Below are 15564 nucleotides of genomic sequence, written 5' to 3'. Positions count from 1 at the left end.
GAATGCTGAGAGACTACACTTTAAGCCTATATTGATTATTTAACTGTAACTTGGCAAACAGCCAAAATAACAAAACTTGTGTCAGTGTCCAAATATTTCCATCCTTAACTGTATATATATATACTGTACATAGACTACATACACACACAGTTTGTCTTTGTATCAGTCAAGTTTGTATGGCCAAATTTATACCTGTAGTATGTTTTGCAGATGGCCAATACATTTTAACACTTGAACACTGAAGTGAAAAAACACACTCAATGGGCAATTTCTAAAACCCATGACATTGTTTAGAGACGTGACCAAGGCATGTAAACCATGCAGGAGCCTAACCTTGTTGTTGCCAGCCCACTGAGCCATAAGAATGACTGTAAGGCTACTCTGTATCAGTAATAAGCATTCATAAACTCCCTCTCCAGCTGCCTCGCGGAGCTCCGGTGACTAAGGGCTCGCTTCCTGACTCAACCTCTCATTTTAGATCGATATTCAAAAGGCAAGCGGGCATGAATCAAATAACAATGAGGGAGTGTCAAATAAGAGCGAGAGAAAATCACTTCGCAGCCATTTCGAAATTAAGCTCTCTCTCTCTTTCCAAACAGGGGGAGTCATCCACCTGATTGATTTCTGTAAATTCACAATCCTATAATAGATGAGCTTTAAAAAAAAAAAAAAAAAAACTTTATTCCTCCACCTGCTATTTGCAAAATTGGAAAGCAGCAAAGGGTGCCAGCTTTGTGACTAACCCTGTAGACACTGAGTCTACTAAAAGACAGGAGTGTGCTTATGACAACTGATTTTACATCATAATAACAAATAGCTCAACTCAGGTGCATCACGGCCCACAATGCCTAGATGCACTGGTCTGTACCCACTCTGGGTGGCCCTGCTCTACCATATGCCATGCCTTCCTCTCTCCTGCTCTTTTCCTGGTTTTCTCCTTTCCCTCTCTGGCGTTGGCAGCTCTTTCCCCTTCCTCTCTCGCTCCTGCTGGAACTGTTTTCACGCTGTGTGGCCTGGGCGGTGTATTGCTCATCCTTTTCCTACTGTACATCCTTCCTTCCTTCCATCCATCTCTTTCTTTCAGGCTCTCACTCATCCCAACCTCTTTTCAGCTTGATGTTAAAAAGAAGTGAATGAACCGAGAACATCCTATAATCTATGTTTATTTATTTATTTATTTTTGTAACTAAATAACCCTCGCTAGCTAAAAATGTATGGAGGTAATCGGGAAATGTGAACATTTTACAAAGAAAATCTCTAGATTGAAATCATCTCCATATTTGATATCATTTAAAGGTGATTTGGACATTATTTTCCAATAATTAGCTACAATAGGCAAAAGGTAATTAAAGCTTGTGATGTCTGTTTAAAGAAATATTAAACCTGGATTACATTTTCTCTTGTCCTGTCAACTACGTCCAAGGTTAAAAACCATCTAACGTCAACCTGAAAAACTGTGAAAACCATCATCAACCTTTCTTCTTTTCTCCCCATCTCTCCATCCTTCCCATCCAGTGTACACACTCATCCACTACATTGAGCTTCAAGTTCTACGATCACTCTGCCATCTCTCCATCCTTCCCATCCAGTGTACACACTCATCCACTACAGTGAGCTTCAAGTTCTACGATCACTCTGCCATCTCTCCATCTTTCCCATCCAGTGTACACACTCACCCACTACAGTGAGCTTCAAGTTCTACCATCACTCTGCCATCTCTCCATCTTTCCCATCCAGTGTACACACTCACCCACTACAGTGAGCTTCAAGTTCTACGATCACTCTGCCATCTCTCCATTCAGTTCAGCTGCTCTCTCTTTCACATCTCTCCACACCTCAAGATACATGCACTGTATTGATGATTGGCTCTGCAACACAAACTCTAATTGGTTACATGTAATAATATAACACTCTCCTCAATAACAGCAATCAGGTGTCTTTAAACTGGCCAGGTCTGGAAGACCTAACCTCAATAACTGATTGGGACTTAAAGAAGATTATAGCCTCAAGAAAACGACATTTACTAGGAGACGGAATATACAAAAGCCTAACAATCAAGGATCTGAGTACATGGCTGACAGCAACCTTGGCCACCATTGAAGATGCTCATTCACTACAGTATTTTGCCACACACTGTGCAAAAGCATTTCTCAAGGTCCAGATGACAACTTCTGACAGTTCCAGGGAGTGATGGAGAAGGAGAGAGAGAGAGACTGTGAGAACAGTCTACTTGAGAAGACACTCAATTGTCAATAACACACCTCATTACTTATACACTGTCACAGGCTTGAACAGTACTAATGTCATTCACACACACACACACACACACACACACGAACACACATACATGCGCACATTCATTTTTAGGCTTCGTAAGATAAAAAACAGACAGGTAAGGGGAGGGAAAGAGAGAAAGAAAGGGGAAAGAGAGGGAGAGATAAAGACAGAGGGATACATAAAGGGAGAGAAGGCCAAGAGAGAGGAGTAGGGAAAGACAGATGGAGAGAGCAGCAGAGCCAGCAGCAGAGCTAAGTGGGTTGTGTGCTCCCCAGACAGAGATCCATATGGCTTGGCACAGCCCTACACAGCCCTACACAGCCCTACACAGCCCTACACAGCCCTACACAGCCCTACCTTCAACAGGGTGGGCACCATCTAAAATCACGCTCACACACATACACACACATTGCTGCACATAGCTCCATCTTCACTAAGACGGGTATCACACACACACACACACATGCACACACACACACTGACCTGAACCATACATGGCTGCAATATAACTTTACAGATGCAGCATTGCCAGTCAAGTTAGGTTGAGATTTGTGTGTGCTAGCTGTGCTTCTCCAGTATGTGAGTAATATCCATGCGCATCCCCGTGAAGACAAGTGAGCAGTCGGCAACTCCATGCACCTACATGTGTTTGGATGGCAGTCTCCTGATACTGGCACCATGGCAATGGCCCAGAAACACTGCAGTCCCCTCCCGAGCCTTGGGATTGGCCGGCAGTCCCTTCCTGTACTATGTGATTGGATATTATCTTAGTAATCCCTAGAGTCTCCCTGCTCCAAGGGGAATAGTCTGAGCCTAAGAGAAGTGCAGCATTTAAGAATGTTATAAAAATACTGTTTCATGTTACATCCCTGTTATACACTACACATGACATAAAATATGTCCGGTTATAAAGATTTGACATAAGGAACATCCTGTTATTTATTATATGTTACATAAAGTACACCCCTGTTATTAGGTGTGACATACAGCACTTTCCTGTTATATACACCTGACATACAGTACATTACTATTATATATATGTGACATACAATGCATCCCTATTATGTACGTGAAATAAAGTACATCCCTTTTATGTGTATGGTACTTACAGTACATCCTGTTATACACATGCTACATACAACACATTCCTGATATATGCTATATGTTACATATAGAACATCTCTGTCATATACATGTTACATATCTGTACAATACCTCCCTGTTATAAACTATGTTACACACAGAATGTCTCTGTCATATACATGTAAAATACAATACATCCCTATAATATATTATATGTTGCATTGAGAACATCACTGTCATATACTTTGGAGAGTGCTCCATCAGACTATAAAACTATAAAGTTAGAGAAAGGCAAGTTAGACATATGTACATAGACTATGTTTCCAGGTGGGCAGAAGGAGTCAGATTTTGAGGTCTGGTATTTAACATAATTTTGTATCTTCCCCTTTATCAAAAGGATTACTAGGTCCATCATTAATGCATTCTGAGTTCACATCACTTGACCTTTACAAAAATCTGCTTTGCATTTATTGAGCTCTACAATAATAGCATATAACATCTGTGCTCAGCTTGCTCCCACTCAAAGCACACACACATTCCCTCAAACGCATACATAAAATACCTCCACACTGTTGTGTAACCCACATTGAAAACACTGGTCACTTTGCATCTTGCTTTATTTTATGTCAGGTTTTCTTGACTTTGTATTTGTGAATTGCATCGTGTCTCAATACTGACAGGGTTTCCGCAATACGATGTCATGCTGGCCCACATTTTGGGATTCCTCAGGGAAGCAGAAGTGATTCAGTTGACTTACCTCTTAATCCCAGAGCTCTCCGATACAACCTCTCTCTTTCACACACACACATACACACACGTCATATAGAAACTGTTGACGTGCATGACCACACAGATGTAAGTACTTATACATACGATTTTTGCACTGCAGAGACAATCTCCGTGACAGACAAATGTGTTGAGTTCTGACCACCTCTCCCATCCCAAGGAGGTTTAAAAACGGTCACACAAATAAATCTCAACTGCATCCTCAAACTAGCTTTAGTCAAAGGGGCCTGGATGCTTCACTGATAGTTAGCATACTGGTATTTAAATACGACAAACTTATCCAGCCAGGGGCATAGTGGTTGTTTTTTCTCTTCAGAGACAGAGTGATATGAAGAAACCACATATCCAGAAATCAAACCCTTGTCAAAATATAGTGATGGCTCATAGCACATAATAGTTAATCGGCGGGTCATGACGAATATCTCACTGGGACATGGAAGACACAGATAGGAATGGAGGTCCTGATTCCTAAGGTTCCCTATGTTTCTACAGTCTGACCAAAAGTGCTAGCCCACTAAAATACCATCTTAATTGTTAATACGTCTTCAGGTTTCAGGCAAGGGTACTCATCACTCGAGCGTAGTTCACCTAACCACATCCATTACACGCCCCTTTGACAGCTGTGTCCTCTGAGACCCATCCGCGTTCAGGGACCAATGAGACCGGCTGAGTTTGACCCAGGTTTTCTGACCGCAGTACTGTTTTGCAACAACCAACTGAACATGAAAAGGAAGCAGACAGCAAAATACAGAATGTATGTGGGGGTTTTTTACCTGACATCATTTTGCTGGGGAGGCTTCTTCTGCCCAACCAGGTGCACAATTCTGGCTTGGATGGGCTTCTCGTCTCTGGAACAAAAAAGAGGGACCATTTTACTGGAATGCCATCAGAAAATGTAGGTAAAAGGAAATAAAATGGTGTGGATTCTGGCTTCTTGACAAGGTAAATGTATGACTCTCTAGACAAACACTCAATGAAGGAACTGTCTATTATGGGCAAGTTCGTTTAACATGACCTCGTTTGCCGGTGAGTGAAGAATTCACTAAAAAACCAATATGATGGTCTAAAATGTGAATCCTCTGCCAACCTTTGCCACACAAAACAAACATAGCCATTTACAGCCACACATCGGGCACATTCTTCTGCTTGGACGTTGTTTATCCCTGACGGATCTCACAATGCATGGACACATCATTTTACTGATAGGCTATGCATGACATATATTATAACGATCTGCCTTTTGATGGCATAAAACATAATGTGGCCTGCCACCATTGGTTGGCACATGCAACATCTGAGCAGGGAAATGCCACAATCAACTCCACTACTTCCTGTTCACCTAACAGTACCTACACCTAACCAGTAAGAATAGAGCAAGATTTTTGATTAATACACAATAACAGGTATAAAAAAAATATTCACCATATTTGAGGAAACAAGAAACCAGGCAAGCCTAGTTCAGCCAGCCCGCAATAAAACATGTTAATTGTGGATGCCCTCTCGGGAATCGAACCCAGGTCGCCCAAGTGAAAGCAATTGTCATTTTTCACTATGCCATGGAACTGCACACATGCCAGGCATTAGTATATCCTCTTCACATTATATTATTTTCACTTATTAACATCACACCAAGTTTGAATATTTTGTTAGACACAATTATCTAGTGTTAAACTGAGTAATGTTTCTTATTAAGTTTACATCCACCACAAATAGTATCTTTGAACTTTTGCCACTGGCTGTTTTAACAGATTATTAGCCATTCGTGAATGACACTGATACAATAACTATCAATATAAGTGACGATAACTGACTTTTTCGTCAAGTGAAAAGAAAAGACAATCGTGTAGCCAGCGAAGTGTTTGACTATCCTGAACAATTACAAGACATAATTCGAAAATCCACCAGAAATAGTGTCAATATAGTAAACAGTTTCATTTTAGGCTTCCCATAACATATCTACTCAAGGTTGTAGCCAGCGAGGTTTTTGTCTATCCTGAACAAATCCTCTTTTGCCACTGGCCATTTTAACAGCTATTTAGCCATTTGTGAATGACATAGAACTATCAACATAGGTGACGATAACTAGTGATGGCTATTCGAGGCTTCATTAGCGTTATTTTAGCAGCAGGATAATATGCTGGCAGCACAGATTTTCTTTATCACAATAAAAGCCATAATTGAATTGTATAAGGCAATATAGTTAACAATCTAGTCTGTGAAAAAGAACAGACAAGAATAACATTGGAACGGACATTAAACATAAAATGTACAGACAAGATTGGTAACTATATTAGCTTATATAGTTCAATGATGGCTTTTATTTTGAAAAAGAAAATCTGATTTAGCACTGCTAGCATAATATCCTGCTGCTAGAAGAATGGAAATTAAGCCTCGAATGGCCATCACTAACGATAACTGAATTTTTTGTCAAGTGAAAAGACAAGAGAATTGTATAGCCAGTGAAGTGTTTATCTATCCTGAACAAATCCTAATATCCATCAGAAATATTTTATTTTAGGCTTCCTATTACGTAATGTTGTATCACCTGAACCTCAGGCATAATGCGTTTAGATTGTTACAGGAAGCGAACGGGGGACCTATGGTTCCGGAGTCCGCGTCTATAACCATTATGCTATTTAATAAGAGACAGTCAGTCAGTCAGTGAGTCAGTCAGTCAGGGACTGACTCAGTAAGAGACATTCACTCTTCTAGGCCAGCTCCACTTACACGGTCGGGAAAATACCACTTTGACATAGAAAATTCATATATCACTAATAAAAGGGTTAAACAACAGCATGTCTTGAACTTTTACTTTCAAAAGTATATTGTTTTGTAAAAATTTTTCTCCAAATAAATCTATAAACATCAGTGGGCCCTCTGATTGTTTTGATCACAGAAAAAAACAGGATAAAGAAACCCCAAATCATGGAGATGTTCCGTCAAAACCTGAAAGGTGTGACTTATCTCTGACAACTCATTGTGTTTCAGCTGTCATTGGATGGGTCTTGAGAAATGAATGTGTGTCATATTGAAGTATTTCTTCTGTGAAAACCTCCCAACTTAAATTACACTGATTGTGTGAAAAGGTGTATTTATAACCAGGACAGCAGGTGAGTGCATGAACAGAAAGAAGTGAATGTACATTATGAACTGAATTTTACATTAATGTATAAACAGAACATGACATGCATCTCTAAGCCAAACATAAAGTGCATGTAAAAATAGAACATAGAGTATGTACAAAGAGATCACAAGTTTTATTTTTAAAAGGAACATAAAGTATATGTATAAACAGAACGTAAAGTGTATGTACAAACAGAAAATAACTTGCATTTATAAACATTACATAAGGTGCATGTATGAACACAATGTAAATTATATGCATAAACAGAACATAAGGTGTATGTACAAACAGAATGTAAAGTGTATGTACAAACAGAACATAAGGTGTATGTACAAACAGAATGTAAAGTGTATGTATAAACAGAAAATAAGGTGTATGTACAAACAGAATGTAAAGTGTATGTATAAACAGAACATAAGGTGTATGTACAAACAGAATGTAAGTTGTATGTATAGACAGAGGGTAAGGTGTACATATAAACAGAATACAAGGTGTATGTATCAGCTTAGCAAAGGTGTTTGTATAAACAGAACATAGGTGTACACTTTGTAAATGCAACTCTGTGAACATTAACATGCCGAGTTTGATTGAATTCCAGCATAACTGTGTGACTATACTATTTACATTTAGATTTTTGTCATTTAGCAGACGCTCTTATCCAAAGTGACTTTCAATAGGAGCATTCCTCTTAAGGTGTCTTGGAAAACTAACATCTGACAATCACAATAAGTACACTTTCCTTCATTCAAGCCATTAGTTGGCAAAGTCAGTGCCAGGTACTTCTGTGCGCAGGCTACATCAGTGCTTATTACAACAGCGGGTTTATTGAACTATGCAGCAAAAACTATGCTGATGAGATGAGATACAAATTCAGTAATCTGATGTTGTCATTGGAGTATATGATACTATAGGATACAGCTGAGCTCTGTCCAGGTTTCACTTAAACACAGTTATTTTCAGCCTTACCTTAAAAATATTGTTATTTTTTTGTATGTTACACCTTATATTCTACTTAGCTTCATTACTGTGGCATTCCTTAGACAGTTTACAGTCAAATTTAAATACACAGACTTCTTTGGCTGACTTGACTTGTGGTAGTGGAAAGACTCACCAAAAACAAAAAACAGCAGCGTGCTTCAAAACATATCTACCCAAAACTCTACAGCCAGCTCTTTTCTATTATATGTTTTGGTTAAATGCACACGTGAAGGCATGATATTGATATGTTTGCTTAAAGACATGAGACGGCTGTGGAGTTTCAAATAAAGAGGTTTTGGTGCACAGTGTGGAATTTTTTTTGGTGCCTCCATACACTACCAGAAGTGTGACTCATGCAAGTGACTAAACCAGCTTAAGAACCTTTGACATAAAAACTGTCTGAGTGATAGTGCAACGCTAAAAGTGGAAGATGAGGTCTAACACGCAAAAAAACTGAAATATCCCTTTAATGCTGGTGTGGGCACACTACTTTAGCATAGGTTGCCAGTGAAATCCCAAACGACACCAAAAGCGTCGCGCAAGCACGCGCACACACACTACAGTAGCATGTATGCTCTCACTGTCAATTAAGCCTGTGCTGAAAAATTGTGTTGATGCATTGCAACACTAATATAACAATTATGAAAATGATACATGACCACTTACACAATGGACAGTTCTTTCTTTAGATGCAATGAATCGATCTGGTGTTTCAGTGCAGGGCTATCACTACACTACACAATGCGCCTAAAATAGAATGCTGAGGAGGGATTATTCGCGTAGGATCATTGTTATTAATTCTCTGAATAGGGCCTAAGACTATGCGATAGCGGTGACGGTTGTTTGACGTCATATAACCTCGCTGCAGTTTCTCAAAATATCGGGGTAGTAAAACGCTACTCAGTTTGGGTTCACTATGATAAACCGGATTTTCGTCGTGACGAAAAGGCTACAGCAGGCGAGCTCATCCTCCACAACGACTCGTGCTCCTTGTGTGAAAATACTGAAATAGCACAGGCATGATCAGCATCATCTACAAGCCTATATAAAACAGCACCAGGGCATGGACAAGAGATACATGCATACAGCTAGCCTTTCTGTTGAAACAGGCTGTTGTAGCTTGATTCGTGAGTGCTAGCGCTGGCCTACATTTAGCTGTGATACTTAACCGCACCCCGTTGTCAAAGCAGCGAAAGAACACACAGACAGCTGTTGAGATATGGGGTGGATACACAGCGAAAGAAGATATCCTGTTCCCCGGATTTTACGAACACCAATCACACTAGCCTATCTCGGTAGAATTACGTTGTGCACTTGCAGCCCGGGGTAAGCCTAGAGCCAGATGCCGGGGTTGAGGACTGACTACAGCCTGGACTAGTGGTCCTGACTACAGCCTTGGACTATGATATATGTATATCCCGCGGTTTAGAAGTGTTCGGAAATGAGAGTACACAGAAATGCATTGGGGGAAATGGGTGCGGTTGAGAAATGAGTAAGATTTCCCGTTATTTGGCATTAGAAGACGGTGGAGTGTGCTGCTGCGTGTCTCAGGGACGACACACCTCTTTCTCTCGCATTATCTCTCTCCCTCTCTTACACCTGTGACGGCGCTGACCCAACACACTCTTACTCAGCAGACTCTCACACACACAGACACAAACACACACGTACACGGCATGTTTGGGCATCTTGTTTGGTCATCCTTGTCAAACTAAATAATAGGACTATAAATGGCTAAGAGTGAGGTCGCGAGTAGGCTACACTGCCATGAGTGGAGCTGTGAATATAATATAGGCGCTACCATCTCCTAATAGGGGAGTGCATCCGATGAGTGAACACTAAGCTGGGCAATCTCGCGTGCATGGAGAGAATGCCCACTGTCATAATCACAATCAAGAGTACCTGATATCGTAGCTCATATAACAATGATGCACAGAGGGATTACCCTACACATTGAGAAGCAGCACACACACACTCACACCATAGGCTATAATATCCTACACTTAAGTGCATTGAGTAGGTTAGGTCGATATGTAGGCTATAGGTGGCATAGCCCACTGGTAGCCTATAGCGGCCGATGAGCGGTGGTATGTGTACCATCTCTCCACTACATCTCCCCAGCATCTCCGGAGCGGAAATAGCCCCAGTGTCTCCCTTACTTTAACATGGCCTGTTCCTTCTCCTCCTCCTCTTTTTGACGAGCTAGCACGGCCATGATGATCTTCCTCTCCTCCTCCGTCAGATGGCTCAGGTCCGGCTCGGGCATGGACGCCGGCACGACGGGTGGGCGCGGGCCGCCCCGAGGGCCCACCGAGGCGGACATCTTCTCCCCTCTCTCCTCCGCGGCTCGGATCACGGACAGAAATCCCGCTGGCGGAGCCCACGGATCACGACATGGCCCACGGACGAAGCAACGGCTCTGGCAAGTGATGCAAGGCTCCCATGGTGGCGAGCACCCACGGTGGTAGTGCTTCTTTGGTTCCAAGTCGCCTTTTCTCTCCCTCTTCCTCTGCCTCTCTTTCGCTCTCTCGGTCTTTTCTCTTCTCCCCCCCACCCCCCGCCCGCCCGCCTCTCCCCTCCACTTCCAGTTACGGGGAACCCATATCTCCGGCGGAAAATTATATTCGGAAAGCTTCGCTTCGTTCACCGCGGTGAGATGTTTCTCTGCCAATACTTAGGCTTGTCTGCTGGCTGCTGGGCTCCTGGTTTTCCAATGCTGCGGTGCTCAACTACTGATGCTACCGCTGTCAGGGAGATGTGGAACCTTCAATGGGACCGCAGCCCCTGAAGCGCGCGAACCTTCTCACGCCGGGAGCGCGCATTCTCATTTGAGAATGGGGGCTCAGCGTACGAGGCGCGTGCTAAATTTTATCTCTCACTTCACCAATCGTAGTGTGCTAGTGACGCGCTCATTTCTCCGTTCCAATTATTTCCTTTCACAATCGCCCGGCACAAACCTACTCTTGTTCCCTCTCCCTCGGGGACGCGTGCGTGTGTCTGGTTGTAGTGCAGGTGAATCTTGTTAGAGTTCTAACTCTGGCAAAACAACCCTAGCGTCATGGTTGTTGGGTTTAAAACATTTTCAGTAATTCTGGAAACTTTGTTGGTCCAACTTAGTAATTTGAATACAGAAAAAACATAATAATATAACCCAGCTATTGCATAGGCAGGCACAAAATATGTTATAAAAACACATAAAACCAGAACTCAAAAACAAATATCGTAGTCTATTTATATTGCAACATAAATGCATGTAAATAGGAATGGAGGGCTTCAATCATCAATTCAAATCACCACACTCTATAGAAGGCAAAGTCTATTTCAGGACCAAGGACAGTTCAGTGGGCGGCAAGACTAAACATGTATAACCTAATACAAGCCAATGCAAGCTTCCATGCATTATTTCATTCTAATATAATGAGCATTTAATCTTATTTAAATGTTTTAATTAATATAACTTACAAAATATTGCTATATTAAATCATTTTCTCGGAATTCCGAAAAACATAGCTGTAGCCTGGTTTAGCTTTTTGTTGCCGGTTTGGGGCATTAATAAAAAGTATTTCACTGTTAGTTTAGCCCGACTTTAACCGTAGGCATCTGCTACAGTAATAGGACCTTGTCTATGCTGGCTACAGTAATAGTTAATATCTATGCTGTCTACAGTAATAGTTAATGTCTATTCTGGTATCTAAGACTGAGGCTGTATGTCACAAGCGATACATCTTTTACTAGTGATCAAACTACGCCTATGCACCTTAATCTTTCTGACTCTATAGAACTACTAACAATAGAGCTATTAACACTAATCCACTGATTAGCCTGACAGTTTAGACCTATTTTCTGCACCGACTGACACTAATACTACTGAACAAAATCTATACTGACACCATTCTGATACTAGTCTGACATTAGACCTACTGACACTACCTGCTGACACTAGGCCTTCTAACACCTGACCTACTGACACTAGACCTACTGACACTAGACCTAACACTTGTTCTACTGACACTAGATCTACTGACACTACCTACTGACACAAGTCCTATTTACACTAGTCTTAAGTCCAAATAACATTACATCTGCTGATACTAGTATTTTACAAGACCTACTGAGACTAGTCCGACTAACAGTAACTCTACTGACACAAGTGTGAAACTAGAGTTACTGACACTAGTTCTAGTGACAATAATTCTACTGACACTAGATCTACTGACACTACCTACTAACACAAATCCTATTAACAATAGTCTTGCTGACACTGCTCTGAAACTAGATTTACTGTCATTAGTGCTAGTGACAATAATTCTGCTGACACTGGATCTACTGACACTAGTCGGGCACTAGTACTATTGAAACTGGACCTTCTGACACTTGTCCTATGGACACTGGACGTATCAACAGTCATCTGACACTAGTCCTATGGACACTGGACGTATCGACAGTCATCTGACACTAGTCCTATGGACACTGGACGTATCGACAGTCATCTGACACTAGTCCTATGGACACTGGACGTATCGACAGTCATCTGACACTAGTCCTATGGACACTGGACGTATCGACAGTCATCTGACACTTGTCCTATGGACACTGGACGTATCAACAGTCATCTGACACTAGTCCTATGGACACTGGACATATCGACAGTCATCTGACACCAGTCCAATGGACACTGGACGTATCGACAGACATCTGACACTAGTCCTATGGACACTGGACGTATCAACAGTCATCTGACACTAGTCCTATGGACACTGGACGTATCGACAGTCATCTGACACTTGTCCTATGGACACTGGACGTATCGACAGTCATCTGACACCAGTCCCACCACAAGCTCTACTCAAAACTAGTGTTACATTAGAACTACTGACCCTAGCCATACTTATAAAAACCTACTGACATATTAACTGTTCCTATTTGACCTACTGACAAGATATCTGAATTGAATCTTTCCAAAATCTTTAACAGGAATATGTGTATTTAACAGGAATTCCCCAGTGGGCCACAATTAGTCTACCAGTAGATGGCAGCACAAAGTAATAAAAACTATTCACTGGACAAACAACTATTGACCCATTCTATCCAAACCAACACTTTGCCCATAGCAACTTGCTCCTTGTACCCTAAACGGTCCCATGTTGCTGACAATAATGAGAGGGGGACTTCCAGACAGTGTCAAGGGGTTCAATAAACCCCTTAAACTTAATAAAACAAGCATTCAGTTCAAAGGAAAAAATCCCTTCTGAAAAGTTTCATTTAGGAGGTATTTCAACTTTGACGTGTCAAGCCTTGATTAGCTAAAATCGAAACATGACCAAATACCTTTCTCCAATATGACAATAGGTCACTCCCATTTACTAGTAGGTTACTAAAGGCCATAATGTTGTTGTGTCAGACTAGGTTAGCATTAGGCCAGTATAACAATATGGATTTAGGAACCTTGATATAGAGACACATATATTTAGGGGTGCCTACATGCAGCTGTTACTTAACAATGGTTTTCTGAGTCTTAGCCTGTAATAACATGTATCATAGAAGAGATTGTTATGTTGATATGTTGAATCCAGGGATTTCTTGTAATGTCACCACTCTAGGGTAGCATAGCCCAAATGATCCAATGCCCTTCAATTTATATGGCTCTGCCATTTGCAAGTGTGCTAAATTTGAGGGAGTGAAAACAATTGAGTGCGTAGGGGCCATGTACACCCTACAGTGGCCTCTTCCAGTGAGTGTGCAATGTTCAGTCTTGGAAGTGAATTTCACAGATGCTGTCATTGAGACAGGCTTAAACACTAGTGTGGTCCAAAGTTGATGGGTTTATTGATCCCGTGTTTCACATGTCATTAATTCACATGTTCTTGTATTTCAAAAATGCTTTGAATTACAAATTTAGTAGGACAATCAATCTCAGAATTCAAATATTTGTGAGTTAATGAATGGTCTTGGGTGATATTTGTGCAATGCAAGGCACATTGGGGTGTGGTAAAGAATATGACCAATATTCCACAGCTAATAAACAACAATAAATCAAGATCATAACTGAACATTGTAAAATAATCAGAACAACTATTTTTCATTAAAAAATATGAAATCTGGGAACTTTTATCACCAGGGTCAATAATAACATCACTGTGATTCTGCATATTAGTGTTTTATAGATTCAGAGTGGTTGTGAATCGAAATAGGGACCCCCCCCCCCCTCCCTAAACACAAAGAATGAAAAAAAGTTTAATTGTTCTGCCACAGCCTAACAATGTTGCTGGCCATTTGACAGTAAAGAAAAACTGTAACCTCAAATTCGTGATAATGCATTTCGCATAGGTCCAGACATTTTCAAATAACATTGTTCTAGGCTAAAACATGAAATATTTACCTTGTTCTTGAGGTTCAGGTTTGTCTGGACCCTCAGCTCGCCATCCAAAGCTGGTACAGACAGGTTTGATTGCCGGAATATAGATGAAATGTTGGGTGGGTAATGGGGTGTTCCACTCACCCTCTGGGGTTGTCTGTCTCTTATGAGAAACCACAGGGGCTGTATGTCTTACTGTATGTCGTACTGATCTTAATAGTTCTCTTCACACTGCAACACATACAGTACAGACCAAAAGTTTGGACACACTTTCTCATTCAATGTGTTTTCTTAATTTTCATGACTATTTACAATGTAGATTCTCACTGAAGGCATCAAAACTATAAATGAACACATATGGAATTATGGAATTAACAAAAAAGTGTTAAAAAAAACTGAAAACATGTCTTATATTTTAGATTCCTCAAAGTAGCCACCCATTGCTTTTTTGATAGCGCTGCAAACCCTTGGTGTTCTCTCAATGAGCTTCATGAGGTAGTCACCTGAAATGGTTTTCACTTCACAGGTGTGCCTTGTCAGGATTAATTAGTGGATTTTAGTGGGGTTGGGACCATCAGTTGTGTTGTGCAAATGTCAGGTTAATACACAGCCGACAGCCCTATTGGACAACTGTTAGAATTCATATTATGGCAAGAACCGATCAGCTAAGTAAAGAGAAACGAGTGGCCATCATTACTTTACCAAATGAAGGTCAGTCAGTCCGGAAAATTGCTAAAACTTTGAATGTGTCCCCAAGTGCAGTCCTAAAAACCATCAAGCGCTACAACGAAACTGGCTCACATGAGGACCGCCCCAGGAAAGGAAGACCAAGAGTCAGCTCTGCTGCTGAGGATAAGTTCACCCGAGTCACCAGCCTCAGAAATCGTAGGTTAACAGCAGCTCAGATTAGAGACCAACTGAATGCCACACAGAGTTCTAACAGCAGACACATCTCTAGAAC

The 15564-nt window shown here is 41.1% G+C and overlaps 1 protein-coding gene across 16 annotated transcripts in view; it reads right to left on the bottom strand.

Moving 5' to 3' along the window:
- Window positions 1-10808, bottom strand: part of LOC105010640 (regulating synaptic membrane exocytosis protein 3) — a 59718-nt gene extending 48910 nt beyond the window's left edge. For 14 of the 16 annotated variants that reach the window (XM_034292648.1, XM_034292649.1, XM_034292653.1 and 11 more), the window contains exons 1-2: window positions 10408-10808; window positions 4920-4994 (exon numbers count right to left, since the gene is read on the bottom strand). In XM_034292648.1, the coding sequence (XP_034148539.1) occupies window positions 4920-4994; window positions 10408-10571 (239 nt within the window). In that variant the 5' untranslated portion in view covers window positions 10572-10808. Of the gene's footprint in view, window positions 1-2760; window positions 2836-4919; window positions 4995-10407 lie in introns of those variants that run through there. The other 2 variants (XM_034292652.1, XM_034292661.1) reach the window with 2 other exon arrangements.
- Between the last annotated feature and the right edge of the window lie 4756 nt (window positions 10809-15564).

This window comes from Esox lucius, chromosome 6, assembly GCF_011004845.1.
Source record: "Esox lucius isolate fEsoLuc1 chromosome 6, fEsoLuc1.pri, whole genome shotgun sequence".
Taxonomy (NCBI): domain Eukaryota; kingdom Metazoa; phylum Chordata; class Actinopteri; order Esociformes; family Esocidae; genus Esox; species Esox lucius.
This window is presented reverse-complemented; position numbering and strand designations above follow the sequence as displayed.